The following is a 27,612-nucleotide window of genomic DNA, read 5'->3' as shown; positions in this document are numbered from 1 at the left end:
CAACTACATGACGTTCTAGAAATGGCAAAACTATGGAGAAAAAGGTCAGTGGTTGCCAGGGGTTGGGTAGGGAGGAAGGTAGGAATGAATCAGTGGTGCACAGAGTAATTTCAGAGCAGTGAAGCTATTTTCTATATGACACTGTAATGGTGGACACATGACATACATTTGTCAAAACCCATAGGACTTTATAGTACAAAGAGTGAACCCTAATGTAAACTATGACCTTAAGTTGATAATAATGTAACAATATTGATTCATGAACCATAACAAAAATACCACATTAATGCAAGACATTAATAAAGGGGAAGCAATGGATTGAGGAGATATATTTGAACTGTGTCCTTTTTCCAAGTTTTTCTGTAAGCCTAAAACTGTTTTTAAAAATAAAGCCTATTAAAACAAAGTAAAATTCATTCATTCATTCATTCGTTCATTCGTTCAGAAATGAAAGAAGGCTAGTAGTATGGGTATATTTTATTAAATCCTCCAAATCCAAAATCTCTTAGTATGTACAACTAGTCACTAGGGAGGAAATATATTTCCATAGATAGTTTCCTGGGCAGAATGAGATTAAGAACTCAGCCTCTTTATTTTTTTGAGGCCCCATGATATTAGATTCTATATGAAAGACTGAATTGTTCCTGTCTGATATCTACTGACAGGAAGGATTCATTATGAGAGAAAGGAGTTTTGACTGGTTACCTAGACTTAACATCAACAAGATACTTGTTTTTGTTCAAGATATTTGTTGGGCAGTTTCCTCTGGAGAAGAGTGTAAGGATTGGCATCACTTTTAGATCTGAGCTCCTTGCCATCGTAGATGTCTGGAGACAATGCTGGGCATACAAGTATGAATTAAATAATTATAAATTGGGGACCTCAGGCCGGTGCCTGAGCTTATATGCATATCTGGACCAGCAAGAACATTAGACTATATTGTACTGGTCTTCTGTTTTGATACCTTGTATCTCCAACAGAAATTAAAAGAGAAAGAAAAAGCATAAGCAGAAAGCTGTGGATGGATCACATAGTCCTGTTTTCTTTACATGGCATATGGAAGGAAACTTAGTCTGTTTGCACTGAATAAACTCTCTACATTCTTGGCTAATTCAGAAAACTGAAAAGAGAGAATTTATACGAATCTAACAAGTGGAAATAGAGCTAGTTTAATTGGAAAATTTGTAAGGATGTGACATTGTGAGTACTCTCAAACTGCTAAAGCATGTCATGTCTGTTTTGAAAACTACTATGATCTCATTACTATAAAGAAATGCTATAACATATGTTCTAACCTTCATAGTGGGCTTTAACATACTGTTTTAGATGATCACACAATAGTGTCTAAAGGTATCCATGATTTAAAATATACTGCTGGGATGAGATGACAGATTGAAGCATATTGAAATGAGCTAAAGTTGGGTAACTAAAACTGTATAAAAGTATAAAATAGAGAATCAAACTAATGAAAACATACTTCTTGACCCCCCCCCCCAAAAAAAGTCATTGAAAACTGGCAGCCCCCAAATGAGAAAGATCTTTCAGGAACCCACATGACTAACAGCATGTCCTAAAACAACAGCCCTCCAAAAAGAATAATATAGGTGGTGTAGTGGTTTGAATGGTGGCACCCCAATTGCTCTGTGTTCCTGGGACCTATGAATATGTCCCTATTTGGAAAAAGACTGTTTGCAGATATAATTAAGAATCTCAAGATGAGATCAACCTGGATTAGGTGGGTCCTAATTCCAAGGACAAGCATCCTTAGAAGTGAAGAGCAGAAGAAGAGACACAGAGGAAAAGCCATGTGAAGACAGAGACAGAGATTGGAGTTATGCAGTTACAAGCTAAGGATTGCCAAGGATTTCTGGCAGCCTCAAAAAAAAACTAGGAAAGAGGCATGGAACTCTGCAAACACCTCGATTTTGGATTTAGGCCTCCAGAGAAATTATTTTTGTTGTTTCAAGCCACCCAGTTTGTGGACATTTGTTATGGCAGCTATAGAAAACTCAAATAGATGGTGGCAAAAGTGGACAAAATTGTGAAAAAGAGCTCACTAATACTCCATTTTGGAGAAAGACAGTGGAAATGTCTGCTGGGGAAAGGCAACGAAAGTGGACAACTCACTCCCTGAATATCCTAGTCTCTATCAAAAGCTAAATGCTTCACTCTTAATGGGAAGGGAACTTTGATGGCCAAGTGACCACTCTCTCCCCAAGAAAGGCAGCTCACCAGACCCCACAATGGACTTGAAAAAAATTGTTATGGAGTAGACAATACCGTGGCCTCACCTAGAAGTGTTGGGAAGAGACAATGTTCTCTGATAGGTGAGAAGGGACATATGGGGTCAAATAAATATCAGCATAGAGTGGTCCCCTGTAAACTTAAGATGAAAACAACATGGCAACCATGCAGAAACACCCCAGACAATAGTAAGTCAATTTATGGATTACTGTTCTTACAAAAGAAAACCCATCAAATGGGGGCGCCTGGGTGGCTCAGTCGTTAAGCGTCTGCCTTCGGCTCAGGGCATGATCCCGGGGTCCTGGGATCGAGCCCCACATCGGGCTCCTCCACTGGGAGCCTGCTTCTTCCTCTCCCACTCCCCCTGCTTGTGTTCCCTCTCTCGCTGGCTGTCTCTCTCTCTGTCATATGAATAAATAAAATCTTAAAAAAAAAAAAAAAGAAAACCCATTAAATGGAAGAGTAAAATAACCTAAGATAGAGGAAAAATTTCCCCAAATGGATAAAGAAAATGGAATTAACAAAATAAAGGGGCACATCATGAGGGCACCTGGTTGGTGCAGTCCTTTAAGCATCCAACTCTTGGTTTTGACTCAGGTCATAATCTCAGGGTCATGAGATTGGCCCTGTATTGGGCTCTGAGCTCAGCGCCAAGTCTGCTTAAGACACTCTCTCCCTCTGCCTCTTTATCCGCTCAGTATTAACTGTCTTTTCATTTATTTGTTCCTAGTGCAAGAACCATATTTTAACAATCTTCAAGTTGTCCATTGCATTTTCATATGATCAAAAACTATTGAATGACAGTATCACTAGTCACACACTCCTAAACTTTCGGAGGATATCAGCTGCCATATGTAAACTCTGAATGCTGAAATAACCCATCTCTCTGTGTGCTTCCCATTTCCACTTTATTTTATACGAGCTATATGAGTTACCTTTTGAAAGCCCAAATCTCATTCTGCCATTCTGAAGTTTAAAAGTCTTCAATGGCTCCCTATTACTTAGTCCTAGAAAACCAAGTTGACATTCCTCAAGTTGGCATGTAAGACTTTTCAAGATCTGATTACAGCCTAACTTCTAAACTTTCTACACTCAAATCTCCACCTAAGCTTAATCCACAAAGGGCCACTGACTTTTAATGCGATTCCCAAGTTCCCAATGTTGAATTAGTTGCTTTTTCTAAACCTTTTTAACTGTGATTATCAGCATCATCCCCTTGTGTTGTAGTTTTTGAAGAGCCTATCTTTCCTTCAAAACTGTGAACTTCACAGGATTAGAACCCAGTCTGGAAAACTGATCTTTTTATACTCATGTTCAATACCTAACAGCTTACATATAACCACTAACAGGCATTTCATAAATGCCATACAACATTGCATTGAAAACCTTGGACTCCAAGCTTGACTCAAGTAGTCCTCTATTCCCTTCCATTTGCCTCCTTAAGACCTCCCATTCTTCAAAGCCCTATTAAAATTGTAATTTTCTCTTCAGTCACTAGAGTTCTTATATGATCTGTCTTTGAGTTGGCAGATTACAATAGTCAGATGCTTAATAAATGTTTAACTGAACCATTAAGGAACAGAAGTTGAGATTTATTTTTTTTTAAAGATTTTATTTATTTATTCGACAGAGATAGAGACAGCCAGTGAGAGAGGGAACACAAGCAGGGGGAGTGGGAGAGGAAGAAGCAGGCTCACAGCGGAGGAGCCTGATGTGGGGCTCGATCCCATAACGCCGGGATCACGCCCTGAGCCGAAGGCAGACGCTCAACCGCTGTGCCACCCAGGCGCCCCAGAAGTTGAGATTTACACAGATCTGGAGAACTGACTGCGAACCTACCAATGTATGCACATTGATCATTTTAGGAGATTTTAATTGCTCACCAATCTTAAGGTTAATAGGCAGTAAGGATTATGTCTTATCTTACACATATGACAGTCAGCAATTAAAAATGTGCCAAATATGAATTTATAATCATCAGTGCTTACTTACTTTACTTTCTAACTGTCTTACTACTTGCCTGAACTTTATATATCACTTTCAACTTTAGAAGTCATAGAATTTTACTAATGAGAGAATAAGAGAGAACAAGTACAAGATTGACTATACTAGATTATAGTGAGCTGAAGGAAAGACTCTCTAGCTCCATCCACATCATTGCAAATGGCAAGATTTCATTCTTTTTCTTGGCTGAGTAATATTCCATTATATATATATATATATATATATATATATATATATATATATATATATATATATATATCTTCTTTATCCATTAATTAGTTCATGGACATTTGGGCTCCTTCCATAATTTGGCTATTGCTGATAATGCTGTTATAAACATCAGGGTGTATATGTCCCTTTTGAATTAGTATTTTTGTATTCTTTGGGTAAATACCTAGAATTGCAATATCTGGATCTTAGGACAGTTCCATTTTTTTAAGGATTTATTGATTTATTTATTTATTTGAGAGAAAGACAGAGGGAGAGAGAGAGAGAGCAGGGAAAGAGGGAGAGAGAGAATCTCAAGCAGACTCCCTGCTGAGTACAGATTCCCCACTCAGGGCTCAATCCCACGACACTGAAATCATGACCTGAGCTGAAATCAAGTCAGACTCAACTGACTGAGCCACCAGGCACCCCAGGGCAGTTCTATTTTAACTTTTTTGATGAACCTCCATAATGATTTCCAGAGTGGCTGCACCAGTTTACATTCCCACCAGCAAGAGGGTTCTCCTTTCTTGGCATCTTCACCAACATCTGTTGTTTCCTGTGCTGTTAATTTTAGCCATTCTTATTGGTGTGAGGTGATATCTTACTGTAGTTTTGATTTGTATTTCCCTGATGACGAGTGATGTTGAGCATCTTTTCATGTGTCTGTTAGTCATCTGGACGTCTTCTTTGGAAAAATGTCTATGCATGTCTTCTGCCCATATTTTAACTAGATTACTTATTTTGGGGGTGTTGAGTTTTATAAGTTCTTTATATATTTTGGATATTAACCCTTAATCAGATATGTCACTTGCAAATATCTTCTCCCATTCCATAAGTTGCCTCTTAGCTTTTTTGATTGTTCCCTTCACTGTGCAGGAGCTTTTTATTTTGATAAAGTCCCAATAATTTATTCTTGTTTTTTGTTTCCCTTGCCTCCAGAGACATATCTAGTAAGAAGTTGCTATGGCTGATAAAGAGGTAACTGCCTGTGTTCTTCTCAAGGATTTTGATTGATTCCTGTCTCAGATTTAGGTCTTTCAGCCATTTGGGATTTATTTTTGTGTATTTTGTAAGAGAGTGGTCCAGTTTCATTCTTTTGCATGTTGCTGTCCTGTTTTCCCAGCACCATTTGTTGAAGAGACTGTCTTTTTTCCATTGGATATTCTTTCCTGCTTTGTCAAAGATTAATTGACCATATAGTTGTGGGTTCATTTCTGGGTTTTCCATTCTGTTCTATTGATCTTATGATCTTTTGTGTCAGTACCATACTGTCTTGATGACTACAGCTTTGTAATATACCTTGACGTTCAGAATTGTGATGCCTCCAGCTTTCTTTGCTTTTCCAAGATTGCTTTGGCTGTTTAGGGTCTTTTGTTGTTCTATACAAATTTTAGGAGTGTTTGTTCTAGTTCTGTGAAAAGTGCTAGTGGCATTTTGATAGGAATTACATTGAATTTGTAGATTGCTTTGGGTACTATAGACATTTTAACAGTATTTGTTCTTCTAATCCATAAGCATGGAATGTTTTTCCATTTCTTTATGTCATCTTCAATTTTTGTCACCAGTGTTTTATAATTTTCAGAATATAGACCTTTTACCTCTTTGGTTAGATTTATTCCTAGATATCATATGGGTTTTGATGCAATTGTAAATGGGATTGATTCCTTGATTTCTCTTTCTGCTGCTTCATTATTGGTGTATAGAAATGTAACAGATTTCTGGGGTGCCTGGGTGGCACAGCGGTTGGGCGTCTGCCTTCGGCTCAGGGCGTGATCCCGGCGTAATGGGATCGAGCCCCCCATCAGGCTCCTCCGCTATGAGCCTGCTTCTTCCTCTCCCACTCCCCCTGCTTGTGTTCCCTCTTTCGCTGGCTGTCTCTATCTCTGTCAAATAAATAAATAAAATCTTTTTAAAAAAAAGAAATGTAACAGATTTCTGTACTTTGATTTTTGTATACTGCAGCATAACTGAAATTGTGTATCAGTTCTAGCAATTTTTTGGTGGCGTCTTTTGGGTTTTCTACATAGAGTATCATGTCATCTGCAAATAGTAAAAGTTTGACTTCTTTCTTTCTTTCTGATTTGGATGCCTTTTATTTCTTTTTGTTGTCTGATTGGTGAGGCTAGAACTTCCAGTACTTAGTTAAATAACAATGGTGAGAGTGGACATCCCTGTCTTGTTCCTGACCGTAGAGGAAAAGCTCTCAGTCCTTCTTCCGTGAGGATGATATTAGCTGTGGGTTTTTCTTAATGGCCTTTATGATGTTGAGGTGTGTTCCCTCCATCCCTACTTTGTTGAGAGTTTTTTTTTTAAATCATGAATGGATGTTGTACTTTGTCAAATGCTTTTTCTGCATCTATTGAGAAGATCATAAAGTTCTTAAAGCAAGATTCCACAGGATTAGTGGGACTGAAATAGCTCCCAGCAGTTACAAAAAGAAGACACTTTTCTAAGTAGGGGCAATGAGATGAATGCTAGTGCCACTACATGATTACAGAGTCTGTCCTAGTGAAGGAGGAAGGGCTCTTCAGAGTTCTCTTTTTATAGGTGCCAGTTATTGTAAAAACTTGATTTACTCGTATCTGGCCAGGTTTCTATAAAGCCTGTGCCTTTTATCTTTGAGGATAATGGTGTTTCTGATACTCCTATTCTTTAATAAAAATTTTATGAGAATTACTGTATTAGTAATTTTTAAATTTGTTTTGAATGCGGATCTAGGTCAGTCTTAGATTTGGCAATATCATAAGCTTTATAAAATCTGGTTTCTTTACCATGTGCATGTAAAGGTAAATGACTAATGAGTATATGTGATCCTCGGGTATTTTCTATTAATGGTGATAATTTATGCAGGTTATTAAATCAATGACCATCATTTGTGTTGAGTACTATGTGGTTAGAAATGTAGTTTATAGAAATAAAAGGTTTCTGTGTACTGTGAAGACCACAGATAGGTTTTAATCAAACAGTGAGTACTTTAGAATGAACTTATTTATGTCATGACTCAGTGAACCTTGTGTGAATATTCAGTCTAAATCTCCCACTTGCTAGCTATGTAACATTGGATAAATTACTTAATCTTTTTATGCCTTCTTTTCCTTATTTCTAAAATGGGGGTAAAAATTAGTACCCACACTTCATTGGGTTATTATATGGATAACATGAATTAGTATATGTAAGGCTGATGAAACAATCCCTGGAACTTGGTCAGCATTCAACAAGTGATGGTTCTTAGAATCTTATTCATGTTAGAAATAATATTTCTGAAACAATGGCTTCTAAATTTCTATTTCACACCCTTAAGAACAGAAGCAAATAAAAGCCTTTAATATTTTAAATGGCTACAAATTGCTTGATTATTCAAATGTATAAATGATGATTTGCATTTATAACTTAGAAGAGAATCATCAATAACTGTGGTTTTCAAATTTCTATTTATCCATGAACGTTTTTTTCAAAAAAATCTTACATAGAACCCAAGTGAGGCCTCGAGCCTTGAGTGTTCCGTATCATCTTATGCCTATTTTCAGTGGCCTCTGAGTCATTCCATAAACACCAAGATTACAGGAAACAGGGTGTTGGAAAACCGCTGCTCAAGTTCAGTGTACTCACTTGACAGATGAGGTCATTCACGGTCATACGTCATGTCAGCATACTGTTACAGGAAGATTGTTGGTCTGGAAATAAAAATGTTTGGGTCAGAGTCCCAGCTTTGCTACTTTGTCTTTGGTACTTTGACCAAGTCAATTAACTGCTATAGGGACTCACTTTTATCATTCATTAAACTAGAACTTTGGTTTGCATAATTTCTGAGGTCCATTACTACTGAAAAATTGTTTAATGCCAATAGTGGAATATTAGGCTCCAGCTATCCCACACCTCTGTTTCAGTGTTCTTTTCATTGCATTGATGTAGGATTTTAGTCTATTTAGAAGAAACAGAGAATGGTTGCCATGTATGAAACTTTTCTATACATCTCATAATAACATTTCTACACACCCAGAGTAGCATGTGCATAACGTGCTGATCCGTGGCACTATGCCAACTACAGGTGGATATGCCACGAGGTTTCAGTGATTATGCAGTGTCTGTATTCGATATTGCACGTTGATATTTAGGGAAATCTGCCAACTGTTGAATCACAGAATTCCTGGAACACAGTTTCTTATCTCCAATCTTAGATAACCACTCTTTGATCAACATGAATAAGTAAAATACCAAGTTATGTAGCTAGGGTGTGTTGGTAATGCTGGAGAGGGGTCTCATGAATAGAAAATATATATTCACCTCCAAAAAAGGCATCCAATGCATATATAATTTTGCACAAGACAAAGAATAGGTTTAATAACTAAGATTTATTCATTATCCTTTTGTAGTGTCCTCCTTTGTTCTGCATTCATAGAACTATAAGTATTTTCAATGAATGTTGCTGATTGTTTCATTTTTCTTATTTTGAGCTTCTGCAGAAAAATTCTATGAAGGTATTTCTACAAGCGGAACCTCACAAACATAAATTTTCTTTTCTAGCTGTTCTGCATAAAAAGCACTTTGGAGGCACTTTCGTGATATTATTTTGAAATATTTGATACAGCAATTATTTTCAATGTTATTTTCGGACTGATCCTCTTTGTCTTGATTCCTGATGTGCTCTCTACAGTGAATGATCATTAATATTGTTAAAGCTTGGGGCGCCTGGGTGGCTCAGTCGTTAAGCGTCTGCCTTCGGCTCAGGGCATGATCCCGGCGTTCCGGAATCGAGCCACGCATGGGGCTCCTCCACTGGAAGCCTGCTTCTTCCTCTCCCACTCCCCCTGCTTGTGTTCCCTTTCTCACTGGCTGTCTCTCTCTGTCAAATAAATAAATTAAATCTTTAAAAAAATTTTTTTTGTTAAAGCATTTAACTTTTTATTTCTGCTATTTTTTATGTAGTATAGAGACCTATAATATAAAACATGCTATTTTTCCGAATGTAAGTTAAGTGAGAAGCAAAATAACAATATATTTAATTAGATCTGCTTTATTGGGCTACTCCTGGTCATAGGAAGGACTGGGAAGTTAACATTATTACCCTTTCATAGCCTCAGAACTTTGGTTAATAAATTTACAGTTGTTAGTTAATAGTACTATATATTTACCTTAGAATTTCAGCATAAAATTTAGTAGGAAACATATTTTGGCTATTAAATATCTCGTTTCTTGAATGTCAGAGCATAATTAATATATATTCATTGTCATAACAAAAAAAATACTAAAGCCAAAAAATTTCAGCTACTCTGCACCCCCCTAATTAACCTAACAATGTTGGGCAGTAGATAAAGGGAAGGCAAGGATACAAAGTTTGATAAGGATGTGCTGTTTGAGCCTTTGCGTACACTTGGTATCTGTTCTCTTCTAAAAACCTAACTATTGAAGATGAATTCTCAGAAATAGAGAAATCCAAAACATTAGACAAGACAAACATAGTTGAGTGTGTGTGTGTGTGTGTGTGTGTGTGTGTGTGTGGAAGAAAACATAGTTTTCTTTCTCCTACTTTTTTTGGTAGGAAATATAAGACATGGTTATACATTTGGAGTTTGATAAATTTATCATTTGTTTCACAGTGACTATTCCAAACTAAAGAATGCCTGTTTACCTATAAGATATTTCCACATATCTTGGAGTCAGGACCTTTATTCAGCAGGACTTACCCCAGTTGTATATTCCAATGAGACAGAATTCTTACAGCCTTCCTTCTAATTCCTCCGTATTTCACATGTAAATTATATCTACCTCCTCATACCATATTTCTTTCATAACTTACATCTACCCACCAACTAATTTGCTTCCCCAGGCAAAGTAGATGAGCATCACAGTAAAGAATATGGTGTGAATACTTCCCTAACATGTACTAATCATCATAAGGCAGAGTTGAAATCATGCTATATCCCTGCCCGATAACTTTCCATAGGTTACCACTCATTGTCTACGAATGCAGGATCAATACCTTATCTGGGCATTTGGAAAGCATTATCTGCTCCCAGTCTACATTTCTAGCCTAATCACCCCTCCACATTGCCCTTTACGCTCTCTATACCACAACCAAACTAAACTACTTACTGTTTTTCAAAGAAGCCCCACATTTTTGTATCATCGTGCCTTTGCTCTGTGTTCTCTCATTCTGGAATTTTCTGTTTCCCTTGTGTTTCTCCCCAAACATTCACATACTCAGATTTACCCTTTAATATCAAGCTCAGGTTATACTTCATTCATAAGACCAGTCAAAATAATCTTTTATAGCATTTTATCTTGACTACTATTAAGCATTTATCATTCTATAATATATGCATAAAATGTGAATATGAATGTATATCCAATAATTTTTTTAAGTAGGCACATAAATGAATGTATAAGCAAACAAAAAAGATTATAAGCCATATCATGTGGATAGGGTTCAGGACTGAGAAAAGAATATATTTTCTTGGGTTTTGGCTAGAATTTATATTCTCAATTCTTCTATTAAACTTTGTTGATTAAAAATTTTTAATCAAGTTCACATTACTTGTATGGGAATCTTGGTGTAGTAGAAAAAGCATGAGCTTTGTAACTGGGCCAACCTGTGTTTGTATGCTAGCTCTGCCTATCATTAGTTTTCTCACTTAGTCTGCTTGTGAATCTGCTTTGTCTGGGATTATGGGGTGTAATGGTGGTGGTGATTGTTGTTATGTTGGGTATTGTTTTCACTATCAGTCATTCTAAGAAGAGGACATGCCTGGGAGGATAGGAAATGTGACTGCTTCTTAGGTGGTTTTTCTTTTTTTCTTTTTCTTTCTTTCTTTCTTTCTTTCTTTCTTTCTTTCTTTCCTTCTTTCCTTCTTTCTTTCTTTCTTTCTTTCTTTCTTTCTTCTTTTTCTTTCTTTCTATACAGAAGGAACTCCCTCCTCTCTTTGGAACTGTTCGAGTTGCTCTAAAAATCTCAGTTAAGAGGACTAGAGAGCTTTTCTAATGCTAAAGGTGACCACGTGAAAGTAGGGCAAGAGTGAGCCACAGATTTTCACTGGTACAAGTAGCTGCATCAGAAGGGGGAGCTGTTTTTAGAGCAGCCAGAGTCCAGAATATTAGTCATGAAATCCTTCAGGCTGAAAAAGTTATATCAGTTAGTATTCTTTCACTTACAAGTAGTAGAAAACTGAACATAAATGAACTTTAACATTAAAGATTGGCTATTTCTAAATGAAGTATAATTGACATAAAATATCCTGTTAGTTTCAGGTGTATATCTGAGTGATTGGATATTTTTATACTTTGTGAAATGATCCCCATGGTAAGTCTAGTTGCCATCCATTACCATACAAAGTTATTATAATATTATTAACTATATTTCCTATGGTGTACATTACGGTTCCATGACTATTTTATAATTGAAAGTTTGTACCTCTTAATCTGGTTTGTACCTCCATCTACCTGCCCCCCCAAGATCTCTCCATTCTGTTAAACAACAGTGTGTTGGTTACAGATACAGGGTATCTGTGAGTCTGTTTATGTTTTATTATTTGTTTTAGTTTTCTACGTTCCATACATCAATGAAATCATGTGGTATTTGTCCTTCTCTGTATATTTCACTTAGCAAAATACCATGTAGGTCAATCCATGTTGTGGGAAATGGCAGGATTTCATTCTTTTTATGGCTGAGTAATATTCCAGTGTGTGTACCATATCTTTTTTATTCATTTATCTATCAGCTTCATTTATTTACAGTTCTTTTCACTCTATATTTCTCTATGTGTCATTTGGCTTCATGCTGTGGCTTGCCAGTAGCAACCAAAGTTTATTGCTTCTTTCAGATCCAGAAGAATGATCATTCTCTTGTGTATAACCAATTTAATCGAGGTCCTAGCTAAATTTTTATTGGGTTACCTATGAAACAGTTGCTGTGACAGTAGAACACCAAGGACCTGAATGCTTTAGATCTTGGTTATTTGAGCCAATTACTTTGGCAAGGAATATCAGATAACCCTTATTGACTTAGTATCTGAGTCTTAGACCAATTAAAGTCCAACCCAGAAGTGGGAGTGGATTAAGTCCCAGAAATCACATGACTGCTAAATAATGAAGAGGTGTAGGATTTGATAAGATATGGAAAGAAAACACAATGTTCATTACAATGGGAGTGTTTGTAGAGTTCCAACAGCCAGAAAAATGCTCCCACACAAAAGGCTATGATTCCTCTCCACAACTAGAGGGGGAGCTAGAGAAACAGCTTTACCTAAGAAAGTGGTGAGTTTGTGAACATCATCATCTCTAGAGGAAGATCTTGACAATAAGTTGAGGAGATCAAGTGGAAGAACTGAGGAGTTATTACAGAGCACACATTAGATAATACCATGAGGACTTTCAGAAATAACATGGCAGGGGCGCCTAAGTGGCCCAGTCAATTAAGTGTCTGCCTTTGACTCTAGTCATGATCCCGGAGTCCTGGGATTGAACCTTGCATTGGGCTCCCTGCTCAGCAGGGAGTCTGCTTCTCCTTCTGCCCCTCTCCCCAGTCATGCTCTCTCTCTCTCACTCTCTCTGTTTCTCTCTCAAATAACTAAATAAAATCTAAAAAGAAAGAATGAAAGAAGAAAGAAAGAAAGAAAGAAAGAAAGAAAGAAAGAAAGAAAGAAAGAACGAACATCACAAATGAGAGGAGTTTACCTCAATAAGGTAGGAAGGTAAAGGCTTATATTATAATAATGTGTGTGTAAAAAAGAAGATAAACTTTATGCTGTAATCATTACATGGACACACATGTAAAGATCTCCCAAAAGAAAAGAAAAGGCAAAGACTTTAAGTAACTATACATATTGTGAGAAATAATAAATGAAATAGAAGTAAAATTCCAGAATTGAAGAGAGTTCTATTTCTGTATTTTAAAAATACATATAAAAAGTCTGCTGATTACGTCAACAATAAGAAGAGACAAACACTAGTATATTTCAAAGAGAAATTTTTCAAACAAGCATCATCCTGGAAGAATAAAGAGAAAAGGTTTCCAATAAAGGAAAATAAAATTAGACTACCATCTAATTTTTCACCCATTTGACCTCCAGTTGGACAATCTCTACTGAGATTGGTAATAACAAAAGCATGAACCCACAATCCTACACATAGGAAAATTTTAATTAATTGGCCAAGGAAAATAAAAATACACAGAGCTCAGTAAGAATACAACTTTCTTATCTAAAACAATCACAACAAAAATCTGACTGCAAGATTAGTCCAGCCAAATAAAATATTAACATATTTCGATAATGAAGAAACGATGCTATAAAATGACTGCTATTAAATCCTGAACTGTTTGGCGATGTCTAGATAGTTATTACAAATATAAAAGGTTTATATTTATAATATAAACAATAGCATGTTTCACAATAACATGTTTCACCTACAAACTAATAATAGGCAAAGCATGTGGTTACAGGAGGACCGAGAGAAAGTAAAAAAGATAATAAATCCCTCTTTGTATTTCAGAATGACCATTTATATGAGATATATTTACCATTTATAAAGAAAGATTGTAATGTTAATAGTTTTTGGAAAACACTTTTTAAGAATTATCTTTTATATGCCAAAATTACAAAACGAATGAAAAGGAGCATAAAGCAATAATAATGAATATCTAACAATAAATAATAATCAAGGTCTGAAATTAAGACTAATTTTACAAAAATTATGCATTATATGAGAGATACAACAAATAAAACATAGAAGTTTTAAAATATTTCTTATATAAAATGTACAAACGTTATTAAAAGACAAACAACCTAAGAATGGATAAGAACCGGTTATTCATATAAAAGGAAATCCAATTGTCAACATGAAATGATGCTCATTTTCTAATAGTAATAGAAATGCAAACTTCAGCTACAATGAGGCAGATTTTCACATATCAAGATTTGTAAAAATGTTAAAGGCTGATGACATCTGTTGCTGGCAAAGATGTGACAAAAGGCGCTCCCGTATTTGCTGGTCAAAGTGTGAATAATTTAAAAAAAGAATATACCATTTTCTTTAACAAATTTCAGTGAGGGGAAACAATTCTACAGAAAATGTAAGCATTCATCTCAAAGGGGATTATATGCACATACAAATATATATGTACACACACAAAGATTCCTATCATAGCACTGTTTGTAGGAGCAATATTGACTGTTCATCATTAAGAAAACTGTTGAATAAACCATAGAATACACTGGATGTGGAATATAATCAGTTATGAAAAAAATTGTTCTAGATATATTTGGCTTAGAATGATAGTCACTATATAAAGTGAAAACAATACATAATAAGAAGAACAATGTATACACTATGAACCCTTTTTAAAAAAATGGTAAAGGAAAATACCTTCACATATTCTATATATGCAGACATATGAGTGAAGTTTGTATGCTTAAATGTATATTACATACTATGCATAGGTTTTCTTGAGCAAGAAGGATATTTTCATCAAACCGCTGATACCAATCACCTCAGGTGGGTGATTCTAGTGGAGACAGTGGAGAGAAATTAAAAAGGTTTTCATCATACATTTCAGTATTGTTTGAATAATGGCAAGCAAGTAATATATTTGACATTAAAAGTATTTTTGAGTTATGTTCAAAGTAATTAAAAAACAAAAAGATAGGAAAACTCTATACCATGCAAATCAAAAATCAAAATAGCCTAGTACAAATAGGGTTAGCAAAAAATTTGTTGCCCAAACTAGAACACTTTTAAGAATGCAAGAGGAAGCTAACCATTAGGCTGCCATTCTGGTACAATCCAGAATGGTCCCAGAAAACTGGGGTGTGTGGTCTCCCTATGAATAAAATAAACTTCAAAAGTATTATCAAAGATAACAAAAAAGTATATTTTATTTTATTTTTTTTCTTCTTTTCTAAGTTTTTTATTTAAATTCCAGCCAGTTAACATACAGCGCAATAGTGGTTTCAGTTACAGAATTTAGGGATTCATCACTTACATACAACACCTGGTGCTAATCACAAGCGCCCTCCTTAATGCCCATCACCTGTTTAACCCATCCCCTTGCCCACCTCCTCTCCAGTAACCATCAGTTTGTTTTCTATAGGTAAGAGTTTCCTCATTTGCCTCTCTCCTTTTTCGCCATGTTTGTTTGTTTTGTTTCTTAAATTCCACATATGAGTGAAATCATAGGATATTTGTCTTTGCCTGACTTATTTTGTTTAGCATAATACTCTGTAGCTCTATCCACATCATTGTAAATGGCAAGATTTCGTTCTTCTTCGTGGCTGAGTAATATTCCTCTGTGTGTGTGTGTGTGTGTGTGTGTGTGTGTGTGTGTGTGTGTGTTGTACCTAAATACTGCATCTTCTTTATCCATTCATCAGTCAATGGACATCTGGGCTCTTTCCATAATTTGGCTATTGTTGATAATTCTGCTGTAAACATCAGGGTGCGTATATCCCTTCAAATCAGTATTTTTGTATCCTTTGGGTAGATATCCATTAGTACAATTGCTGGATCATAGGGTAGTTCTATTTTTAACTTTCTGAGGCACCTCTGTACTGTTTTCCAGAATGGCTGCACCAGCCTGCATTCCACCAACAGTTGTAAGAGGGTTCCCCTTTCTCCGCATCCTCACCAACATCTGTTGTTTCCTGTATTGTTAATTTTAGCCATTCTGACTGGTGTGAGGTGGTATCTTATTTCAGTTTTGATTTGCATTTCCCTGGTGATGAGTGCTGTTGAGCATCTTTTCATGTGTCTATTAGCCATCTGGATGTCTACAAAGAAGAATATTTTATCTTAATAAAAAATTATTGTAAAGAGCAAAGAGACTATTCACAAACTTTACATACAATATATGGTAATACTAAAGCAAAAATTCTTAGAAATATGTCAATCTTCTCATTCCCTTCTGTCTTGGAGAAAGACATATCTTCCTGTATTCTCAAAGCAGCAACTTGAAAAATGCATTTGTGATTTTATTCCAGATGGCCTCCTCTTAGACTCAATTTTGATTTAATTAGTTATCTATTCTTTTTCTTGAAACATTGTCTTCTCCACTGAAAAATTCCCATTATATAACAAATATGTCGTATAACTATTCCAAAAGAAAGCAGTTACAGCATTACAGTTATGAAAAGGGCTCTGGAGTTAGATGGCTTGGGCGTAATTTTTGATTCTAGCATCCGCTAACTGTGCCTTTGGACAAATTACTCTGTCTCCTTATGCCTCAGTTTTTTCCTTTGAAAGAAATTGTATATTATATCCCAGTGTAATAAAGGAGTAATAATAGCAGTGAACTCAAAGCATTTTTCTGAGAATAGGAGAGTTATGGAGTTAAGCTTTGTGTCTTGTACAGAAACACACATTCAACACTGTGCCCAAAAGTACCATAGGAGTACTTTTTCATCTGTGGATCTTCAGTGCCTAGAACCACACCTGAATCTTTAAGTTGTTTAGAAAATATTTGTTAAGTTTGAAAAGTCAATTATATAGTCATTATTATTACGATACCACTCTTTATTTCCCTCTTTTCTCTACTTTTTCCATAAACTTTCTTAATGTTGCCTCAGTCCAATTGAAATTGTTTCTACCTCCTCTGGTCTACAGACTGCTCCCTAAAGGTGCAACATCGTGTCCAGTGTGTTTGTGCGCTAGTGCCTGTCACAGAGCCAAAGAAGGGGGTGGGGTGGGGTGCAAAATGGGTGAAGGTAGTCCAAAGGTACAAAATTCCCATTATAAAATTGATAAGTCCTGGGAATGTCATGTAAAGCATGGTGACTATAGTTAATAACGCTGTATTGTGTATTTGAAAGTTACTAATAGAGGAGATCTTGTCATTTCTCATCACAAGAAAAAAAATTGTTACTGTATAGTGATGGATGTTATTTAGACTTATTGTGGTGATCATTTTGCAGTAGACACAAATACTGAATCATTTTTGTATGCCTGAGACTAACGTTACATGCCAATTATATCTCAACTGAAAAAAAAATGTTCAGGGGGTCGATATAGGTGAGGCAGGAATCTACTGTTTGAGTGTATGCTGAGCCACTTTATGTGAACTTGAGTGGCGAAAGAATGTTATACTCCTATATTGGTATTCATCTTATCTAGGTAAAAATCACCTCTGGGTGGAAAGGCATCATTTAAAAACACTTAGATTCTTAATTAGTTACTATGGCTGCAAGGCTAATCACAGATGCAGTCATTAGATGATAGCATATTAATCTTCTGTTGATTCCCTGCCTATCTATGTGAACAACCTTAATAAACAAGCCTCTAAAAAAGTTTATTTTGCAAACTTTGTTTTCAAAGATATAGGTGTATGTGTGTGTCAATATAATATCATATATCATATAATAAATATGTAATTGTACTGTACACAGTGCTACTATATTATATATATTACATACATTATATATTACATTATATACATATATAAATATGGATAGTGCTACTATAATTACTATAATCAGGGGAAATATATATGTATATATATGTGTTTTGAAGTTTTTATTTTAATGAAGTCCAGATCATCAATTATTTCTTTCATGAATCATTCCTTTGCAATTTTATTTAAAAAGTCATTACCACTGATGTTGAGCATCATTTCATGTGTCTGTTGGCCATTTGTATGTCTTCTTTGAAAGAATGTCTATTCATGTTGTCAGCCCATTTTTTAATTGGATTATTTGTTTTTTGGGTGTTGAGTTTGTAAGTTCTCTATACATTTTGGTATTAAGCCTTTATCAGATATGTCATTTGCAAATATCTTCTCCCATTCCATAAGTTGCCTCTTAGTTTTGTTGATTATTTCCTTCACTGGGTAGGAGCTTTTTATTTTGATGAAGTCCCAATAGTTTATTCTTGTTTTTATTTCCCTTGCCTCCAGAGGCATATCTAGTAAGAAGTTGCTATGGCTGATGGCAAAGAGGTTACTGCCTGTGTTCTCCTCTAGGATTTTTATTGATTCCTGTCTCAGATTTAGGTCTTTCAGCCATTTCGATTTTATTTTTGTGTATTTTGTAAGAGAGTGGTCCAGTTTCATTCTTTTGCATGTTGCTGTCCAGTTTCCCCAACACCATTTGATCATCAGGGAAGTACAAATCAAAACTACAATGAGCTATCACCTCACACCTGCCACAACAACATAAGAAACAACAGGTGTTGGTAAGGATATGGAGAAAGGGGAACTCTTGCATTCTTGATGAATGCTAACTGGGAAAGTCATGCTGAAAAACAGTATGGAGATTCCTCAAAAAGTTAAAAATAGAACTGCCCTATGATCCAGCAATTGCACTGTTAGGTATTTACCCAAAAGATACAAAAATACTGATTCAAAAGAATAGATGCACCCTGATATTTATAGCAGCATTATCAACAATAGCCAAATTATGGAAAGAGCCCAAATGTCCATTGACTGGTGAATGGATAAAGAAGATATGGTATACACATACACACAGGAATATTACTCAGTCGTGAAGAAGAATCAAATCTTGCCATTTGCAATGACATGGATGGAGTTAGGGAGTATCATGCTAAGCAAAACAAGTCAGAAAAAGACAAATACTATATGATTTCACTCATATGTGGAATTTAAGAAACAAAACAAATGAACATAGGGGAAAAAAAAGAAAAGCAGACCAGGAAACAGACACTTAAGTATAGAGAACAAGCTGATGGTTACCAGAGGGGAGGTGGGTGGGGGTGGGCAGGATGGGTTAAACAGGTGATAGGGATTAAGGAGGGCACTTGTGATAAGCACCAGGTATTGGATGTAAGTGTTGAATCATGAAATTCTATACCTGAAACTAATATTACACTGTATGTTAACTAATTAGAATTTAAATAAAAACTTGGAAGGAGAAAAGAGAGAGAGAAAGGCAGGGGGAGACTTGACACACCCATAGAAGAGAAGGTGATAAATTCGCAGGCAGAGACTGGAACCATGTGGCCACAAGCCAAGGAACACCAAACAACGCTGGTGGCCAACAGAAGAAAGAAGAGGCAAACAAATGGATTCTCCCCTAGATTCTCCAACTGATACCTTCCTTTTTGACTTCTGACATCCAGAACTATGACAAAATAAACTTCTGTTGTTTTTGGCAATTTGCCACAGCAGCCCTAGGAAATTGATACATCCTCTGATGGGGCAGAGGGAAGGGTTGAATATTGGTTGAAAAATAATTTAGTTTCGTATCCCTTCAAAAATAACCAGGAAATAACACCTTCACCCCAGTTTTTATAGCAGCAATGTCCACAATAGCCAAACTATAGAAAGAGCCTAGATGTCCATCAACAGATGAATGGAGAAAGAAGATGTGGTATATTCAATGGAATATTACTCAGCCATCAAAAAAAATGAAATCTTGCCATTTGCAACAACGTGGATGGAACTCTATAGAGGGTATTGTGTTAAGTGAAATAAGTCAATCAGAGAAAGACAATTATCATATCATTTCACTCATATGTGGAATTTAAGAAACAAAACAGAAGCATAGAGGAAGGGAGGGAAAAATAAAACAAGAAGTAACTAGAGAGGGAGACAAACCAGAAGAGACTGAACCATAGGAAACAAACTGAGGGTTGCTGGAGGGGAGGTCTGTGGGGGGATGGGGTAACAGGGTGATGGGCATTAAGGAGGGCACATGATGTTCTTCCCAACTCCGTGATTCTGTTAACCTTAGCCTGAGCCGTCCTTCTCATCAGGCTTGAATAAAAACAATTTCAGAAACCAGCTATGATTGGCACTCATGTACACCTGTTAATGTAGTCATAAAAGGCACTGAAGTCAATAACTGTTACTTCTATAGGAGTCAATCTTTTAGTGTATAGTAACATCTTTATATACTGTAGCAAACATTTGGCAAACAAATTAACTGGTATAACATTGCCTTTCTTATGTTATACATACATATAACAACATATGACTACATATAAATGAGGTTTTTTTTAAAACTCATTGGAGCAATGGCTTAACTAAGTGGTTTTTCATACATTCATGTGCCATACAATTTGTTAAATTGATCCAAGAAAGGAGTATTAATTCTGCGATGTGTTTTTGTATAATATTTTTGGTAAATTGGAAAACATGCACATTTGTCTATCTTCTTTTTTTTTTTCTAATGTTTCAAGTTTTTATTTAAATTCCAGCTAGCATACTGTGTAATATTAGTTTCAGGTATAGAACTTAGTGATTCATCACTTACATACAACACTCAGTGCTCATCACAAGTGCCCTCCTTAATGCCTGCTGCCCATTTAGACCATCCCCAGCCCACTTCCCCTCCAGCAACCCTCAATTTGTTCTCTATAGTTAAAAGCCTCTCTTATGGTTTGTTTGTTTTTTAATAATGGCATGGCAAAAATGAAATGCTCTATGTTTTATCAAAGAGAAATGTATGTATATTTATTGGGGTTTTTTCTGGAGTTAAATGGAAATCCATAGGAAGATGATTTAATAGGCAAATGTTAATTCCTTACTACCTCTTCAGGAATGTGAATAATGGCAACATAAGATTAGTTATAGAAAATTTGCACTTAAGGTATTTGCAGTATGACTGGGGAGGTTGGTACTAACAAATATTTTATTTACAAAAGCATACTTTTACAAAGGTAAGAAGTGATATAAAAGTGTCCAAGGGATGATGGAACAACAGCCCTTTATATCAAATGGCACAAGAAACTGGGACTGTGCTTTCTTCGTCTGTTTTTCTCCTCGGACTTGGCAGGGACCTTGCATATTGACTAATAGTAAGTGTTGAGTGGTTAAATCAATGTCCAGACACTAATTCCTCCAGTAAACCAGGTAGTAAATAGTTAATGTCAGGACAAACCCAGAGACCATTTACACTTTTCACAGGTGACCAGAGTAATGCACACTTTTCTGAGAGGCAGATGAAGACTGGAAGCCCATGACTAAGGCTTGCCATTATTCCACTTAACCCTATTTCTTTGGTGAAGTCCTGGAAGCACTGATAGCATGGAATTGCGAGTTTGCTTGACAGAACTAGTCCCATCCTGTGCATAAAAGAATCTGAATCCTTAGGAAATTCTTCCCAATACCTCAACTAAATTCCTGATTTGGGTAATCCCCACCTTCTAATATCACATTCTTTGGAAATGAGAAACGAACATGAATTGTCTCCCTTCCTAGTCTACATAACCATCCACACACATTCGATCCCATTGTTTCTTAGCAAAATCCTATCTCAAGCATCCCAGACACACTGGAGCGTTAAAAATGCTATAGAATAAATTTCAACTTCGCTCTGTCAAGGGGTTTTCTCTTATTCTTATGTAAATTCCTTTTGTTGCTGTTTTGTAGTGGCAGGAAACTGGACTGGAAAACCTCTTAAATGCATCGCAACTATATGATTTCAGAATTTATTATACTTTGTCTACATGGTATAACTTCTAAAATAGGTACTCCTATTTCCCCAAATGAACCAGATTCTCTCCGTGATTTCTGGGATTAAATTATGGAGTCTGGAGGAAGCTCTAAATATGTGAGGGTTTGTGTATGTACTTGTTTATTCTTTAACTATAGAAAACTATTCTTTATGCTTTACGCCTAGTCAGCTGAGCCATGCTAAAGTTATTTTCCTTAAAATGCACATATTAAGACCAAGTATTATAACATTGTTGTTTTTAAAATTGCTACATATTAGAAAAGTCCCCAATTTAACCATACTATTATATAATTACTTTTTACAGGACACCATGATAAAAAATCGTACCAATTGCCCGAATAATGAACCTAAAGTATTAAAAAAACATGCATGTGATGATAATAAGGTAATAATAATTATTTGGAATTTATATGTCATTCAAGCTTGATTTTATAGAAGCTTATGTTATTTGTATGTGTTAGATAATTATATTAATTATATTAATAACATATTCTTTTCGTTCTAACCTGCCAGTTCCCACTGACCTATTTAATTATACTATGGTCTTCTTTTATGCTTTTATTTTACAAAAAGCCCTATGCTAATTTGGTAAATATTTTTTTCTATTTGAGCATTTCAGTTTTCACTTTGAAAATGCTAGAAGAACTGCTGAATTCAAACACACAAATATCCCTTATTTGTGACATTCTTATGCTGGAAAATGCTAATTAGAGTGTTAGCTAACTAAAATGTTAGAGTGATTGCTTGCACACACAGACAAACATAAGTCATGGGCATAATTTACTTCTAGGACTTTGAAATTTTTCCTTTCAATATTTGCTTATCTTCAAACAACTACTTCCTCTGGTCGGTGGAGTATGACAATTTACAAAACTTACAACAAAAGTTTGTGTCATTTCCTTTACAGAAACTAGTACGATATTCAGTAGTCTTTTTAAAACTCACAGTAGCTGAGTTAACCCCCAATATCGCACTGTATATTCGTAAATTCTTTTTAATTTCTTACTTTAAGAAGACTTTGAAAGACTTATTTGAGGTGAATATGGATCTTTTTTTTCTAATTGCCAGCTATTTGTCCATAGCTCAAAAGGTACAAAAATAAGAAGAAGAGAAACCACATACCTTTCATTATTGTTGCCTCCAGAAGTCCCCTCCTTTGGTTGTCTCATTTAAAATGGAATAATCTTGTTATATGTTCATCCATACGTGATAAGATCATTAATTTATATTATAAAGAAGGGAGACGTCAAAAAGTCAAATAAGTAAGCCAAATTCTAGGCACTCCAGACTGTCTCTTAGGAGCTAAACAGTTTTAGTCTGGTTACTTGTCAGTCATGTGATTAACTGGAATGGAAATCTGGGGTGGAGGTGGGGCATTATTTGGCAATACAGCTCTGGCTTTAGGCTCCTTATGAAAGCTTCTCATTTTTTAATATTTTATTTGAACCACAACCCTTCTGATTTTTTTTTCTGCAATAGGAAGGTATGTTTCTATATCGTGCTGCTCGCAAGTTGAAGCAGTTTGTTAAAGTGAATAACAGTGAGGATTTCAATCTCCACTTATCAAGAGTCTCACAGGGCACATTACAATTGTTGAACTGTACCCCCAAGGTAAGTTGTTTACTTTGAACAAAAATATCAACTAGTTCTGTAGTAGGATACTGTAATTCTCTGATGATCATATCTATTATCATAGAATTCTAACTGCTTATTATTACCTAAAGTTGAAATACATTTACTCAACTCTAGAAGAGGAAATTCTTAACTTGGAAAGAACCTATTCTTAGCTAAGGCAAATAGTTTATGGGAGCAGAGTAAAAATAAGGGAGTGCATACTTTCTTGCTATAATAACTTTGAAGGAGGTTAATGTGATAACTTGGGTGGGAATGGTAAATTTTTACCTCTAAAACTCATTAATAATTTTAAACCATATATGTACACATTTATAAGAACTCATAGCCAAGAAAACAGATAATCAAATATATTTAATAAATATCTTTACATGTTAAAACTTTACATGTTACAACAGATATATATGTCCAATAATCTTTTTTTTTGTGCTTCAATAATTTTGTTAAGTATAGGGCTAATTGTCCCTACTTGTCTGCTAGTGGTTATGAATTATAAGCAACAAAACAAAATTTGGAAGACGCAATCTTGATACTTGGCCACAGTTTCTTCATCTGCAAAATGGAGAAAAATATAGTATCTACATTATAGGATGGTGACAGGGTTAATTAAATGGCATAATTCATGCAAAGTGCTTAATACTAAAAAGATTTCAATAAATGATATATTATTAGTACGACTACCCCCCCTTCAGAAATTTTACCAGCTGCCAGACAAAGCCAAAAGGTTTCTTCGTTTTTTTAAAAGGAAACTTTTGACATTTTCATGACAGAAAAAGGGTCCTGTGTGTTTCTATTTTTTAATACCAGTAGTTGCCCACGGGAGGTAAGATTACCATTATCCTTGAGCCCTATTGACAGTGATAAAAATAAAGATGATAGAATGTGAACCACTTCATTTATCATTACATTATCACTGACATTAATGAAAGGAACAATAAAGGATTAATATTCAATATTATAAATGTGACTTTGTTTTTAAGGAAGGAATAATGGGGCGCCTGGGTGGCTCAGTCGTTAAGCGTCTGCCTTTGGCTCAGGGTGTGATCCCAGCGTTCTGGGATGGAGCCCCACATCAGGCTCCTCTGCTGGGAGCCTGCTTCTTCCTCTCCCACTCCCCCTGCTTGTGTTCCCTCTCTCACTGGCTGTCTCTCTCTCTGTCAAATAAATAAATAAAATCTTAAAAAAAAAAAACCAAACAAACAAACAAACAAAAAAAACTACCTTCCCTGGGTAAAGTCCTACCCACTAAAAATTTGGTGAGAGTGATTGTATAATTTTTTTCTTCATCACCTTTTTATTCAGCTTAATTCCTTTATGTTTCCCTTTGAATTTTTTTCCTTTTTTATGGTTCATTTTGAAAATATTCATTATAGGGGCACCTGGGTGGCTCAGTCGTTAAGCATCTGCCTTCGGCTCAGGGCGTGATCCCGGCGTTATGGGATCGAGCCCCACATCAGGCTCCTCTGCTGGGAGCCTGCTTCTTCCTCTCCCACTCCCCCTGCTTGTGTTCCCTCTCTCACTGGCTGTCTCTATCTCTGTCAAATAAATAAATAAAATCTTAAAAAAAAAAAAAAGAAAAAATATTCATTATAATGTCAATAAAAGGAGACAGGATGTACCCCTTAGAAATTGGATCCCTTTAAGCTACATTTTTTAAAGCCACTGCTTTATTATTTTTAAATTTTTTTTTAGAGTTTTATTTGTTTATTAGAGAGAGAGAGAGCATTCAGGGGCAGGAGGTAGGGGAGAGAATCTTAAGCAGCCTCCACATCCGGTGTCTGAGCCCCATACGGGGTTCCATCGCACGTCCCTGAGATCCTGACCTGAGCCAAAATCAAGAGTTGGATGCTTAACTCACTGAGCCACCCAGATGCCCCTTAAAGCCACTACTTTAAAATAAAAGAAGCTAGGGATGGGGCGCCTGGGTGGCACAGCGGTTAAGCGCCTGCCTTCGGCTCAGGGCGTGATCCCGGCGTTCCGGGATCGAGTCCCACATCAGGCTCCTCCGCTATGAGCCTGCTTCTTCCTCTCCCACTCCCCCTGCTTGTGTTCCCTCTCTCGCTGGCTGTCTCTATCTCTGTCGAATAAATAAATAAAATCTTTAAAAAAAAAAAAAAAAAAAAAAAAAAAAAAAAAAAAAAAGAAGCTAGGGAAAATATCAGGGCACCAATTTTTTTTTTTATCAAGCAACACAATTAGAACATCAATAGGTAATAGGAAAAAGACAGGAGCAAACTACTTTTATAGGAGAACATAAACTAGAAAACAAGTATATGAAGAAAAGAGCCATCCTGGTTAGTTAGTAAACCTTCAGCATAACCTAACATGATGGGAATTAAAGATTGAACATTTTAAAATGTGTATATTTTCAATGTAAATTTAAAACTTTTTAAAAATTTATTTTTCTAGGAAGACAATAAATCTGTAAAGGAACAGAGAAAACAGAAGAGCTTGTGTTCCCTAGGGATACTACTACAAAAGATAAAAACTTGTTGGAATAAAATTTTGAGGGGCTCTAAAGAACATTGAAAAATATGGAGTGGCAATATAAAGACATATGGACTTCAGTTGTATCCTTCAAGAATCTATCTGCTCATACAATTTTGGGGGATAGAATACCCTAGAAGTTACAGAAGTTACATCCTGGTAAAGGCGGATTAGAGCAATCAAGAAATTCATACTGTAGTACTAGAAGATGGATGTGAACAGTGGAAACCAAATGCTGCAATTGACAAACCTTCATATGTTTTTGGACATATATCAATCAGAATTAATTCTTTGATTTTTGTAAGACAATCCAAGTATTAGTTGCAATAATACTTTTTAAACCTGTTTTTAAATTTCAGAAGAAGACATAAAAAAAATCTGAGAAGTATATAAAGGTTGCAGGAATTAAAAATTAACATTGCTTTATTATCAAAATAATTTTATGCACCAAGATACTACAATGAGAGTGGAAATTGTTGGCCTCTGCTGGAAATGTTTCGGAGTTAACAGATGTAGGTCATGCCAATGACAGTAAGAGTTAAATGCCTTAAAGCAACAGCAGTATGAAGGAGTCCAAGATACTTAAGAGAGATTAAGACCTGTAATTAAACCTGAACGCATAAGACAGTGCCTTCATTAATGGTATAGCAAATGTTTGAAGATGACCATAAAGAATGATTTCACAAAATAGAAAGTCACCTGTTCTAAGGATGCTAAACCATAATACTGAGTTACTTTTGTCATTTATGTGTAATAAAATTTGTCTAAATGAGTTTGCAATTTGGGAAGTATATTTTTAACAGAATAATATATGTTGACCTTTTAATTAATGGAATGTATATTTAATTTTGACAGTATATCTGTATTATATAAAACTATTTTCATACAGTATTACAAACAAATTGCTGGCTTTGGATAACATTTCTCCTTTGATAATAAATAACCTATGTAATAACACTGTCAGATTCACTTCATGAATTTTTAAGAATTTTTAACACAAGATTTTTAATACTGCACTATTTGATCTCTCACTTTCAATGAATATGTGACTTTTAATACCTTATTACTCAGAATGTACATGAGACCAAAACAACATAAGAACAGGAATATTACTTTCTACGTTAAATTTTCATCTTTTAAAAGAAACTTTTGTATATACCAAATCCAGTTTAGAAAGGTCTGTCAACAGTCTTCGCTTACTCATAAAGGGAAATGAGAACCCTAGTCTAGACAGGTCAGAGTCCTCCTTCCATCACCAGTTGGCTCAACTCACATCCTTCCTGCTCTTGTACAGCTTCATCAGCACCTAATTAAGTGCTGACTGGCTTGATCTGAGCTTCAGATGGTGCCCAGGTGCTGTCCTTACTGAGTGGTGGTGAAGACCTTCCTCTCGGTCCATGTTTATGTCTCACTCTCCCTAACCCCTATGCCCCTCACCCTCGCTGGTGCAGATGGCTGTGCAGAATTGTACAGAAAGTTGAACAGAGCTCACGGATTGCTCCATTCACGGGGCTGTGAATCAAGTTTTCTGTTTGGTTTTCATTATTAACTCCAGAAAAGGGAGCTGACGAATACTTTTAGGAGCAGACGATTCTTCACCAAGCTCTTTCTTCAGAGGGACTTTTCCAAGTAAGCTGTG

At 35.7% G+C, this 27,612-nt stretch overlaps 1 protein-coding gene and 1 long non-coding RNA gene across 4 annotated transcripts in view; one reads left to right on the top strand and one right to left on the bottom strand.

The window, feature by feature from the left end:
- LOC113253023 (uncharacterized) overlaps positions 1 to 23,424 on the bottom strand; it is a 149,972-nt gene extending 126,548 nt beyond the window's left edge. The window contains exons 1-2 of one of the 3 annotated variants that reach the window (XR_008957744.1): positions 22,977 to 23,424; positions 8,068 to 8,132 (exon numbers count right to left, since the gene is read on the bottom strand). This is a non-coding gene — a long non-coding RNA (uncharacterized LOC113253023). The remainder of the gene's footprint in view (positions 1 to 8,067; positions 8,133 to 22,976) is intronic. The other 2 variants (XR_006409167.3, XR_008957745.1) reach the window with 2 other exon arrangements.
- The window catches only part of IL7 (interleukin 7), a 42,676-nt gene extending 15,746 nt beyond the window's left edge, over positions 1 to 26,930 (top strand). Inside the window, exons 3-5 of the mRNA XM_026495848.4 lie at positions 22,159 to 22,239; positions 23,334 to 23,465; positions 25,896 to 26,930. Coding sequence (XP_026351633.1) covers positions 22,159 to 22,239; positions 23,334 to 23,465; positions 25,896 to 26,015 — 333 coding nt within the window. The 3' untranslated portion in view covers positions 26,016 to 26,930. The remainder of the gene's footprint in view (positions 1 to 22,158; positions 22,240 to 23,333; positions 23,466 to 25,895) is intronic.
- The last annotated feature ends 682 nt before the right edge of the window (positions 26,931 to 27,612 follow it).

This window comes from Ursus arctos, unplaced genomic scaffold (genome assembly GCF_023065955.2).
Source record: "Ursus arctos isolate Adak ecotype North America unplaced genomic scaffold, UrsArc2.0 scaffold_6, whole genome shotgun sequence".
NCBI lineage: Eukaryota > Metazoa > Chordata > Mammalia > Carnivora > Ursidae > Ursus > Ursus arctos.
This window is presented reverse-complemented; position numbering and strand designations above follow the sequence as displayed.